The sequence below is a fragment of the Stegodyphus dumicola genome, chromosome 7 (assembly GCF_044657685.1).
Source record: "Stegodyphus dumicola isolate Sdum_Otavi_A_Nest chromosome 7, ASM4465768v1".
NCBI lineage: Eukaryota > Metazoa > Arthropoda > Arachnida > Araneae > Eresidae > Stegodyphus > Stegodyphus dumicola.
The window spans coordinates 18,805,276-18,819,346 of NC_140774.1; the positions used below are offsets into that span (position 1 = coordinate 18,805,276).

At 33.0% G+C, this 14,071-nt stretch overlaps 1 protein-coding gene across 1 annotated transcript in view; it reads right to left on the reverse strand.

Moving 5' to 3' along the window:
* The window catches only part of ND-SGDH (NADH dehydrogenase (ubiquinone) SGDH subunit), a 39,321-nt gene extending 26,206 nt beyond the window's left edge, over positions 1-13,115 (reverse strand). Inside the window, exon 1 of the mRNA XM_085819932.1 lies at positions 12,951-13,115. Within this exon, the coding sequence (XP_085676058.1) occupies positions 12,951-13,059 (109 nt within the window). The 5' untranslated portion in view covers positions 13,060-13,115. The remainder of the gene's footprint in view (positions 1-12,950) is intronic.
* Between the last annotated feature and the right edge of the window lie 956 nt (positions 13,116-14,071).

Sequence of the window (14,071 nt, forward strand, 5' to 3'; positions counted from 1 at the left end):
CTAAAATGATTAACCATTCAGATATCGGCAGATCATCCAAACGCCTGAATCATTTTTTATTTAGTGCTTTCTCCCCTTAGTGCAGAGGTTCTTAACGGGTGGTACACAAGATAGGTGGCACGGAAAGGAAAAGTATTTTTAATTATTACATTCAAAAATGCGTGAAGAAAAAGCAAAATTGATAGAAATTTCCTCTGATCGAACTCGAAGATTTCAAAAATAATACACTTATTAACTTTTGTCTGAATCAAAAAATAACTTTAAAGGCATTTCAAATAAAGCTATTAAATTTTTATTGCCTCTTTGCATAACCTATTTGTGTGAACAAGAATTTTTGGTACTTTTCCATTTCGCCGGCGCAAATCTCGCCAAGCAGACATTGTTGACGACAACATACAGTGCACACATAAAAAATGTTAACAAACATTCGTTTTAAGAATTTTTTATTTAAGGCATAAACTTTTTAATATCGTTTAAAATTTTGTAAAAAAGCCAATAAATAAAGACAATAAATTTGTAAAAAGACATTAATTTAGGAATTTACTGTGCTTTCATGGTTTAACATCCTGATTCGTATCACGTGACCCCAAATGATCTCATATCACGTAAACTACACTACAAAAATCTAATTCTCTTACCAATTATCTACATTAATTTCAAGTTAAATCTTAATTTGGAATACAAGTTTAAATACAAGATTTATTTCAATTCGTACAAATAGCTTACTCAGAAATTATGTAAAACTGCAGTGCTTTACTTCGCTAGTGCATTCTCATTAGAACTGATTAATTTAAACCCTTGATTTTGCCTTCGGGTAAGCGATGTGATTGCACTTTAATTGACTTAATTATCACGAATGATCCTAGGGCATAAAATTTAATTATCTTGTAAAAATTCTATGTAATTGTACGCCAGTATTGAAAGAAGCAATCAATCTGATAAGAAACGGCTGCAACTTGTTTTGAAAATGAGGCGTAAAAGGTTACCAGCGAAGATATGCCAATCATTATTTTGAAGTGATAAAAGTAGTTCTGTTATTATAATGCACCTTATTTTCCTTTGTTTACTGTCAAAGTTTAGCTATTGATGCCCAAAGTTGCAATCTTTTCCCAAGGGGTAACTGCAAACAGTGGTGAAAGTGTCCAAGAAAGTTATCGCTTTACTTAAGTAGGTTATAGTTACCGCTGTAACATTCTATTTGTCATGGGGCAAGGAAAACCGTTCCAAGAGAAATTTGTATACACAATGTAATGTTTGAGAAAAACAGATTTGGTCCTCTCTCAATGCAAAAGACTTCAGGCTTAAAAACAGTTGATACTTTTTAATTATCTTCATCACTGGTTTCAACGTGTGGTAAAAGTGGTGTGTTTTTGGCATATTTTCAATTATACATGTGAAAAAAACCAACTCATGTAAGCACATACCACATACAGGACAGGATTTAGATTTGACGAAATCCTAAGCTATTTGAGATATGGAGCCCTTTATGAGGGATATGAATCAATATTTTTTATATGGGATATACAACAACTTTTCGGGGGAGGGGGGGGTAAGAAAGTGGGCGGACCCTAGGCTATAGCTTGTTCAGCTTATACGTAAATCCAGCACTATACACACATTTGAGCGCATGTGGACTTAGGCATTACATTTCATTGTTATTTCGCAGAACAATATTCACTAGCTGTAAAAATGAAAATATTGGCCTCATAAACATTTGTTTTTTCTCATAAAATTTCCAGTTTCTTAAAAATTTTATAATTATTTATAAACACTATAGAACCTATTAGCCAAACAAATATTTTTCCGCCAATTAATAAATTTGTCACCGAGTCAACAAAAGTCGCCACTGAGTTGGCAACTGTTCATGGGGTGCATATAATCAGAAAGGACCAAATTTGTTATCAAAATGAAATAACTAATATCAAAAGTATATCAATTACATATAAAATTTGTTTCCTTGATAGAAAAAATAGCAGCAGAAATTGCTACAATACTAAAAGAAACATTACATACACATCAACACCAATATTAAAAATTCACCAAACATTGATAACTAGTGTATAACATTTCTTCAATTTTAATAAGCAATGCCGCCACCATTTTGTTTTCACTTTTTTTTTTTTTTTTTTTTTTGTTGTTGTTGTTGTTGTTGTTGAAGTTGTACTCCAAGTTCAAACCATTTTTTTATAGATAAATTGTGATAATTTTTGCTTTATACCCAATTTTATAATATGCATATGTGGGTGGAACTCGCTGACAATGGAAGTAATTATGGTAAAATTTCTGCAGGAATACAATATTCAGCCCCAAAATTACTGAAATGAATAATAACTGTTTTTAATCTATTTTTAAAAGCAATTGCCTGAAATTTCTACAGAACAAATGAAATACAAATCCACTCAGTCAGTCTATTGATAATTTTTTTAGGATAAAAATCTAATCGAAATGAAAAATATGTATGCACACAACAAATAATATTTTGCAATTACAATTATGGGGTCTTAACCAGGTAATATTAACTATGATGTCCTTCAGACTCTGTTAGACACACAAGCAAGTTATTCCTCTGTCTAATGTACATATAACACAGTCCTGTGAAGGTTTTATATAAACTTTTTTATTACTTGAATTTAAACAGAAGATACTACTTGTGCAGAGTAAAATAACATCAAGTTGAACTTACAATTTAAAAGTATTACAGGATTATACAAACTTGGACTAAGTGGGCTCAACTTTAATGACATGATTTAATATCAGTTAAATGCCTGAAGCCAGATATTAATGGACAGAGCTAGACAGCAGAACGTAAAGCAGCACGCATTGCTGTCAAACGCTCTACATCTAAAACTTTCATAACTCTCGCCTTAATTACTCTTCAATTTCATCTGCATCCTAGTGAGAACTAACAGAAAGAAGAAATATGGAACAAGCAGTTTTGCAAGATCACTTACCCAAGTGGTAAAAGTTTACAATTGGGTGCCCCTTTTTTGTTGGTAATTCTTTTTTGACGGCAAGATCGGCGCCAGGAAGGCACAAATTCAAGATGGCCGCTACACAAAACCAAAATAAGAAGTCAAAGAATTGCACAAACTCCATGTCCATGTACACATCGATCTGTTTTCACTTAAAAAACATCCAAGAATTGCACAAACTAGGCATTGTGCACTGCCTTAAATTTGTCCATATACACATCAATCTGTGGCTCTAGTGTAGAATTGGGTGCCCCTTCGATGAGCAGTAAATTTTTTAAAAATTTGGCAATGAAACCTCATTTCTGGTTACCATGATAGTTTTCACTTTGTTTTAGCTTCCTGATTTTATTTTAAATGAAAATAGATTGATGTGTACATGGACAAATTTAAGGCAGTGCGCAATACCTAGTTTGTGTAATTCTGGGATTTTTTTTTAAGTGGAAACAGACTGATGTGTAGACTTACACAGAGTTTTTGCAAATCTTCGACTCTTTATTTTGGTTTTGTGTAGTGGCCATCTTGAAATTGTGCCTTTCTGGCGCTGATCTTGGCATCAAAAAAGAATCACAAAAAAACAAAGGGCACCTAATTGTAAACTTTTACCCAATATATTTTCATTCAAATAAAATCAGGAAGCTAAAACAAAGTTAAAACTATCATGGTAACCACAAGTGAGGTTTCATCGCCATAAAAAAAAATTGTCACCAATTGAAGGGGCACCCAATTCTACACTAGAGGTACTAGAACTATCTGGAACAACTAAATGTTTAGAACTTCTCTTTCCCCAGTAAATTATGCAGATGGAAAACTTATAAAGCATATATACAACAATCTTGCCCAACAGTGTAATTTAGCACCAATAATGGGGAAGCATGACATCGCAACATAATCGCAAAATTATTTCTGGTAACAGCCATCTCGGAAACATTGCTCCTGGGCACCACGAAAACCACCAAAAATATCAAGGGTCATCAGATTTAACCGCTTCCCTTACAAATTTTTTTGAAAAAATATGCAAAAAATCATCACATTTTTTTATTTTGATACTTACGTATTAACGCAACCAGGCCAAAATTCGCATAAATCGCCAAATTCGGCGACCCTACTTACGGCAACCTTACGTTAATTTATTAAAGCGAGGTGTGCGTAGTTCGTAGATTCGTTCATTGCCTACATTGTGCCATTCGTAGATGTTTTTTTAAGTTAAAACATGTCACTGTGTACATGCATTCTTGCCTATATTTCGAACTTTAAGCCTAAAATGTCTCCAAAAATTATGTTTTGAACACACGATTTAAGCTAAAAATCCGAAACAAAAACAAAAAATTTAGATAGCAAAAACGTAAAGTTTCTAACCAAAAATATTTGACAAGAATCCATGTACACAGCGACATGTTTTAACTTAAAAAAACATCTACAAATGGCACAATGTAGGCAACGAACGAATCTACGAACTACGCACACCTCGCTTTAATAAATTAACATAAGGTTGCTGTAAGTAGGGTAAACAAAATAATATAAAAAACTGTATTAAAAATTATCTGTAATTACTAAATGTACATTTTCTTTCTATTCATACTTTTTTATTCAAACTTGCAAATCGCGCCAACCTGGTTGCGATAATACGTAAGTACCTTTATTTTATTATTAAATACAACAAAACGAAACAAATCAAAATATGTAGGTTTTAAGTTGAATTTTTAATTTTTTGAAGGTGTAAAAGCATTTATTTTTAATATTAGTTTACTATCCCGAGTTATCTCGGGCAAACGAAAATAGTTAAATATTAATCTTTGTACGATTGTTTTTGAAACAAGGGACAACAAAGAGTAATACCTGACGTTCTACACTGGTATCTGGTCTCTTTTCTTAATGGCTTACCGCTGTAATCTCTTTCACAGGAGCACAGAATACACTGTTTCGTTGGATTTGATTTCCCCCCCACCTCTTCATAATAACTATTAAATTAATTAAATTATAATAATTAAAATCATCGCTTTCGCTATCTTGCATCATCGATATTATTTTTTTCCCAATGCATGTATCCTTCTTTATACATTACTAATCCACAAGCCAACGTATACTATACAATAGGGAAACACGCGACCAGTCCCTCCAAAAGAACCTCGCAACCAACAAAATTTAGCAAACTGCCAATCAAAGCTGAATATTTCCTTTCATTTCCTCCAAACCGAGTAAAACCGTGATAAAAGAAATCGTACTAACAAATTCTGCTTCGCCCGAGTTTTCTCGGGATAATAATTAACTGCAATATATACAAACCCGAGATAACTCGGGATAATCAGGCATGCGGTTAAACTTTAAAAAAAACCTAATTAATTATTATTTTTTACAATAAGGAAAATTTAATTTAATTAATCTGAATAAGAGAGTTTGGGTAAAAGTATAGTTTAGGGTAACCCTTGGCGAAACTTGGCGAATTTTGGCAGTACATAGATACCGATTTTGTGCAATTCTTTGACTCGTTATTTTGCCTTGCGAAGCAGCGATTTTTGGCGCCAAAATAGCAAGACAAACAATTGCACAAACTCGGTATCCATGTACACATCGACTTATTTTCACTTAAACCTCCCACCAAATTGCACAAAAATGGCATTGCGCACTCCTTTGACTTTATCCATGTACATGTCGACCTATTTTCACTTAAAAAAAAATCCCAGAATTGCACAAAACTGGCACTACCCACTCCCTTTACTTTGTCCATGTACACATCGATCTATTTTCACTTAAAAAAAAAAAAACCAGAATTGCACAAACTTGCATTGCCCACTCCCTTTACTTTGTCCATGTACACATCGATATATTTTCACTTAAAAAGTCAAAGGAGCACCAAAGTCTACAATATAGGCAAACAAAAAATACATAATCTCAATAAAATACATTTTAAACCAAACAATAAAATAACATAAAAAAGGAAAAACATGTTATACATTTAAGCACTACCAAAAGCAAATACAGTCAAAAGTCGTTAATCCGGACTCGTCGGGACTTCGGCGATTCCGGATTATCGATTTTTCCGGATTATAGATCATCAGTTTAAATCTCGTAAGATGGCATGCAGAAATTTTAAAATTAAAAATATGAAACCGTAATTTAAGAAATAAAGAACAATTATGATCTAAAGGGTATCAAAATTTATTAAAAAAAAAAGCTTAATATTTATTTGTTTACTTTATTAAACATTTCTTTCAATGTAAGTTGTTTAAGTTGCTTCATTTTATGTGATAATACTTTCTCTTTAATTCTATAAACAGACATAATTTCTTGTTCAGTTACTAAGTTCCGCTGTTCAAGTCCCGTTAATTGCTGTGCCGAGAATACCGACTAACTTGTCAATCGAATTTTTTTCATTTTCACTAACCTCTCTGTCACATTCTTCATGTCTTTATCCATTTTTTGCAGCAATTCCACTTTTTGTTTGTTGGACATCGAAACATACTTTCGTTTTGTAGATCCTTTGGAAGTTCCAGCATCGGAAATTCTATTTGACATAATCGAAAGTTGAAGTTTACTTTTATAAAATTGCTCTTACAGTCTGCAAAAAAATAATAAGCCGCATCCAATTCGAAGATTAAGGAACAACATAATCATCAACATTAACTGAAATAGATAATTAGATAATTTTAGCTTATACCGTCCGTTATACATTAAACAGGCACGCGAAAACATATTCTGCGCTTGTGCACATGCATATGCACAGTCGTAAAGGTCTCACGCACACGCGTAAACGCCTTTTCGCATGTGTCAATGCGCCGCATGCGCAGAAAGTTTTTAGCTTTGACGTCCGGATTATAGATCATTCCGGATTATGGGTGTCTGAATTAACGACTTTTGACTGTATTCACTTACCATGATTTTCGAATTCGCTTTGTACACCCAGAGCCACATAAAAATCCAAATATCAATCATACTCAAATTACTTTTTTCAAACCAGGTACTCTTTCTGATCGAACGCTTCACATAGCGACCATCTGAACTTTTCTTCCTACAAACCCATTCAAATCCATCTAAACGGTTTTAACCACAAAAATGCTTACAAAACATCCCAGAATCATGCACCCGATTACATCACAATAGGGTTTCGATAACATTCAACTACTCAGGCTACCATAAATGAAACAACAACTTGGCAACAAATCAAACAACAACTTCGACATAATACAAGGGGTACATTAAAGTCTAGTCCACCCAGAATTTATCCGGCTAATCTTTGGAATATAGTAACAGGCAGTTTGGCGACATTTTGGTAGGTGATAAAGGACCTAGGACTTTGGCAATAATGTGAGAAATACCCAGTTCCAATTATGGATTATTTTGTCTGAGAGAAATGAGAGATCATGAGATATGTCATGTGATATTTGTGGACAAATGATAGCTCTTTAATCGGAAAAGGGGGGGGGGAATTTGGAAAAATATCTGCAGTACTTTAGCTTCATTCTGTGTTGTGTGAAACAGTGTTGCTTAATTTTTGAATCCCATGGCCCTATCTAAAGTGAATTCGACATTTTTATTGCATTTATCTGATAATCCAAAAGAATTGCTTGAATGGTGTACGAATGTAGGATTAATTGCAGATAAGTATGAATGTCCAACATGTGGGAATGAAATGAGATTGTGTGAAAGGAAGGATTTTACAGATAAGTTTGAATGGCGGTGCAAGAAATCTGGTGAAAATGGACATTTTGTGATCCACCACGCCCTCAAGATTCTGTAGAAGATTAGGTAAGTTAGCATTTTTAATCATTTGAGGATATTATTTTATGCATTGTTCTAAATATAAGGAATAAATAAATTAATATGCTATTAATTAAGACACAATAACACGCCGAATAAATACTAATTCAGAAGTCAAACAACAAAAATCAGCGTTAATTTACAAAATTTTCACAGGACTAGTTTCGATGGTTTTACCGAACCATCATCTTCAGCTGCAAAACCGCAAATGAACAAGATAGGAAATAATGTTTAGATAAGATAAGAAAGCCTGGACAAGAATAAGCAAGTGGCGCCATCTGTTGGCGAAACCAGAACTAAAACATAATTTCTCTAAAAGCCGAAGGCAAATTTGGATTGGAATTAGGATCGTTAACTAGAACAGAAAGATTTTTATGAATGTGAAATGCCTCTAGAAAATCCAGTTCTCCAATGGAAGATGTTTTTTGAATAATTTTGGCAGCAGAAAAATTGAAAGTGTGATTTTCGGACCAACAATGTTGAGCAACAGAAGACTTCTGTGTTTCCTTTTTTCTAACATATGCTTCATGTTCTTTGACGCGAAATTTTAAGGCTCTCTTAGTTTGGCCAATGTAAATTAAACCACACTGGCAAGGAATCCTATAAATACCCCAGGAATTCATATCCGGAATGGGGTCCTTGAGTATAGAAGTTGGAATTTTATTGATGGAAGAATAAACAACCCGAAAGTTAAATTTCTGCAAAATATGTGCAACTTTATAGCTAATTGATGGAAAGAAGGGAATGACAACAGAATTTTTATAATCTCCTAAAATAAGAGTGTGGCTTTTAGTGTGTTGAGATGAGAATTTTTTAACTGCTTGATTAATAATGTTGGGTGAAAAGCCCCTGTCAATAGCTGTTGCTTTTAAATAATTTAGTTCTTCATCAAGGGCTAGTTTGGAGGAGCAAACTTGAAGAGCACGGAAAACATAGGAATAAAATGAAGCTAACTTTTGTTTAGTCGGATGACATGATTTAAAGTGTGGTGGAAGGCAAACCGATGAAGGTTTACGGTAAACTGTAGTACTGAAGTTGGATGTGTTACGTGTGACCAGAATGTCGAGAAACGGAAGAGAATTGCAAGTCTCAAGTTCAAAAGTGAACTGAATAGCAGGATCAATAGAATTCATTGTTGAAAGAACTCTATTTAAATCATCTTTATTACCTTCAAACAGGGTAAAAGTATCGTCTACGTAGCGGAACCATGCCGGGAAGTTTAAAGTTTCAAATAATTTTGATTTTCGCGTCAAAGAACATGAGGCATATGTTAGAAAAAAGGAAACACAGAAGTCTTCTGTTGCTCAACATTGTTGGTCCGAAAATCACACTTTCAATTTTTCTGCTGCCAAAATTATTCAAAAAACATCTTCCATTGGAGAACTGGATTTTCTAGAGGCATTTCACATTCATAAAAATCTTTCTGTTCTAGTTAACGATCCTAATTCCAATCCAAATTTGCCTTCGGCTTTTAGAGAAATTATGTTTTAGTTCTGGTTTCGCCAACAGATGGCGCCACTTGCTTATTCTTGTCCAGGCTTTCTTATCTTATCTAAACATTATTTCCTATCTTGTTCATTTGCGGTTTTGCAGCTGAAGATGATGGTTCGGTAAAACCATCGAAACTAGTCCTGTGAAAATTTTGTAAATTAACGCTGATTTTTGTTGTTTGACTTCTGAATTAGTAATATGCTATTATTGGAAAATTTTTATTAGCAATGAATTAGTTTAAAGTAATTAAGATTTTAAGCTAATTTTTATTAATTTAATGTACGTGTTTATTTATATTTTAATTAGTGTTTTTTAATTTAATTATATTTTAATTAAATGATAGTTATTTTGTGAATTATATGTTTGTAGCATTTTGGGATACGTTTCAGTAGAAATAAACGTGCATGGAAATAATTTAAATATTTGACACTAAGTACAGTCAAAAGTCATTAATTCGGACACCCATAATACGGAATGATCTATAATACGGACCTCAAAGCTAAAATCTTTCTGCGCATGCGCCGCGTTGACGCATGCTCATAGGCATTTTATGCGTGCGCGCAAGACATTTACTACTGCGCATATGAGTCTGCGCTACGTTTTCGCTTGCGCATTTAATGTATAACGGACGGTATTAGCTAAAATTATCTAATTATTTATTTCAGTTAATGTTGATGATTGCGTTGTTCCTTAATCTTCGAATTGGATCCGGCTTATTATTTTTTGCAGACTGTAAGAGCAATTTTATAAAAGTAAGATTGAACTTTCGATTATGTCAAATAGAATTTCTGATGCTGGAGCTCCCAAAGGATCTAGAAAACGAAAGTATGATTTGATGTCCATTAAACAAAAAATGGATAAAGGTATATCCTTTGTTTATCTAACCGTTCCGAAATCTGTTTATCAATTTCACGCTGATCTGCGTGGGGGGGGGGACGTCGCAGCGCGCTATGAACTGGAAGTTGATCTGTCACCACTATCGTTATCTTCAGGGCAGATGTTTTTATTTTATTCGGCTTATAATTCCTTGATGTACTCCATCTTTGATATGATTTAAATCAAATTCCTTGTCATTATAAATATCACGAATACAAATCAAATAGTTTTCTGGTTGCAATTTTCTAATTTCGGCTATGCGTAAGGTACACATGCGCGCGTTGAAAGAAATGTTTAATAAAATAAACAAATAAATATTAAGCTTCTTTTTGTGTAAATTTTGATACCCTTTAGATCAAAATTGCTCATTATTTTATAAATTACGGTTTCATATTTTTAATTTTATAATTTCTGCATGCCATCTTACCAGATTTAAACTGATGATCTATAATCCGGAAAAATCGATAATCCGGAATCGCCGAAGTCCCGACGAGTCCGGATTAAAGACTTTTGACTGTATTTGCAAGCATTTTTAATGTTTATGTTATAAATTCGCAGGTGACGTTTATAATAGATAATTTAGAGGGAAAAGTTTTGGGATATTTTATTTATTTTATACAAGCAAATGTTCATCCTTGGAAAGGGTATATACTTTTTCACGATCAGGTAATTTCATATATGTCCTTTTTATCGACTTTAAAGTTTCACAAAATTTCCCTGCATTTACGTGCAAATTTTTGTAATTTATGAGAAAAAAAGCAATGTACATGGATAAAGTCAAGAGTGTGTGCAATGCCATTTTTGTGCAATTCTGGGATGCTTTTTTAAGTAAAAATAGGTTGACGTGTACATGGTTACCGTGTATGTACCATTCTGAAAAACGTGGCAAGGAGTTTGCGATTCTGCACTTTCTCCCAATTTTGCAGTTAATATTCGTCATGATTAAGCACTTTTGTTCCATAAAATTTCTAGCATAAGTGTAATTTGGCTAGCAGATTGTTGGAAAAAATGTTGAGTAAATAAAAAAAAAATAGGAACCTGTTTTTACTTTGTGAAGACAAAATAAAGCCAAAAAAAAAAAAAAAGTAGAAGGTTGCCAAATTTTTGCCAAGTTACCATAATCCAAAGATTAACCGTTTGTCCTTATAAAAAAGGAACTTGAAAATGCGGTACAACTCTAATATATGCCCTAATTTCACCAAATGTGGTGATATGTGTTCTGTACTGGTTTTTGGCGCAATTGCGTGTTCTATGGCAACCCTGTTGACGTTGAAAAATCTTTCGCTGGAGCTCGTTGGTTCGCCTCTGTGTCTGAGAAGATGGGAGGGAAAGATAAAATGGTTAGTTGTTGAATTGAAGTTCGGCAAAAGGAAATATAATTGTGGCTATCCTGTTGAGGGGTAGTGGGTATTTGGAACTGTGGAAAGAGGGTCTGGGAGATTATTTTTAATGGCAGTGCATGATAGAAGTAGGGATTTGTGATTTTATTTATTTGTGAACCATAGTATAAATTTTCTGGATAGTGTGTCTGGCTGTCATGTAAATACGATAGTGATTGCGTGGCGGCATGTTAAAGGCGGTATGAAATTTATATTTCTGCTATTCAAAAACGCATTAATTCATGGTAAGTGCATTTTATTTTATCCTTGCTTTTATTTTGTAGAATGTTATGTTCATTGGTGTTAGTATGAATTTCTGTCGTTATTGTTGTTTTTTTAAATTGTTTGAAATTTATTTTAGTTTATTTTGTTGTTTAGTGTCTAGACTGTACAATTCGTAGATGTTTTTTAAATTTGAAACAGAATGCTGTGTACATGGTATTATTTGAAATTTATTGTTGTTATGTTATTTTATTAAAGCGAGGAGTGCGTAGATCGTAGATTCCTTCCTTGCCTAAATTGTGCAATTCGTAGAATTTTTTTTAAGTTTAAACAGGATGCTGTGTACATGGTATTCTTTGAAATTTATTGTTGTTATTGATCATAATTGCTCATTATTTTATAAATTACGGTTTCATATTTTTAATTTTATAATTTCTGCATTAATTTATTAAAGCGAGGTCTGCGTAGTTTGTAGATTCGTTCATTGCCTACATTGTGCAATTCGTAGATGTTTTTTTAAGTTAAAACATGTCGCTGTGTACATGGATTCTTGTGAAATATTTTTGGTTAGAAACTTTACGTTTTTGCTATCTAAATTTTTTGTTTTTGTTTCGGATTTTTAGCTAAATTGTGTGTTCAAAACGTAGTTTTTGCAGACATTTTAGGCTAAAAGTTCAAAATGTAGACAAAAAATTTAGATAGTAATATGGCAGCATGAAGTTTCTCGCCAAAAATATTTGGCGACTTGAGGGCGCATATCAGAGTAGTTCCGAAAATGCTAATATTTGCAAAAACTTGAAGAAAAAAAAAGAATTTTTAAGTTTAATAAAAATTAAAGCATCATATAAGATTTAATAAAAAATCTAGTAAATGATAGATGGATACATACACAATGCTTTGTAAATCACGATTAAAAGGCTCTTAAAATTGTTAAACAAAATATTTTTGCATCATCCTCAACAGGATCTGTCACCAAACTAAAAATTATATGTTCATGAATTCCTTTTGCCAGCATTCATTCATTGCTTAGCATTAATAAAGCGCATTAACATACACATAATACAATAAAATGTTAATAAATTTTTTACAAGAAGTAACACTGAAGAAAGTTATCAGAAACTTGAAAAGTTTTCATATTCACAATTTTTTTATGCAAGTTATGGCTTAAGTATACTAAACGGTTTACAAAGGTCATTTGAACGAATATGGAGTCTAAATGGTAAACACAAACAATACAGTCAGAGATCCAAATTACCTTGTTTGAAAGCATTTTGGTGTTTAGATACCAGACTTTTCGCTATAATGGAACCTTTAAATGCATTAGCTAAGCAACTAACTCTCAACAAAGTACTCAAAACAGCCATCCTGAAAGCTGTGTTTTGATTCCGAACGACCAGACCATGTACGTTTTAAGTTGTTGCCAATTTACAATTTTCCTATAAACATGTCATTTTATTTTAACATTCTTCACCCCTGGAACACCATTTTTTTTTTTTTTTTTTTTTTTTTTTTTTTTTTTTTTTCCCATTGGTTTTGCCTACGCTTTCAACTAGCCCAAGCCCACTTATAGTTTTCAAAGCACCACACTCCTGGTCAGAGTTTTATTTCTTCCTCTGATGAGATTCAAATGTTCAGGGATGCTAATTTACTGGAACAAAGAATCCCCTTTTTTTTAAAACCCATTCCCATTTAGATAAAACTCCTCACTCAACATACTATACATTTACTTCAACAGCATATTAGAATCTTCATTATAAATGAAGTTACATGAACTTCTCCGTAATTTAACATTTTATTGTACATTCATGATTAGGTTCCTTTATGCATCTCTTTCTTCTTCTCTGCCTTACTTAGGCCGATAAATGATTTTTTTTTCCGCCTGGATAGTCTAAGCCTTATTTTTAACCCACTTTTCAACCGGGCTTTAAAAAACATAATTTCATATCAATGTGCTACGAAATTATTTTTCTCTGAAGCCTTTCCCTCGCACCTAATCTTTATTTTTCGCCTTAAACTATATATGACCGGAAAGAGCATTAGTTTTCAGTTTAGCTCAGAGCATTGAGAAATTACCGTGCGCTTTGCATGACAAAAGGAAATTAGGAATGGCCTTATGTTCGACGTTCTTAGTAGTTAGAAGTGATAAGTACTGACTGTGTTCTGTCATATTGATAACAGGTGTGGGGATTGAATTCTGGTGACAAGAGCAATGGAATAGCAACTGAGACAGTCGATGACAGCCTTTGCGGCATTACAAAAAAGTTGAAAGAGACCGTCAAGTGCGTTAGGGAAGATATGAAAGCTAGCCAAAAAAAAAAAAAAAATAAATAAATAAAAATAAAAAAAAAAAAATAAATAAAGAGGCCGTCAGGTCCT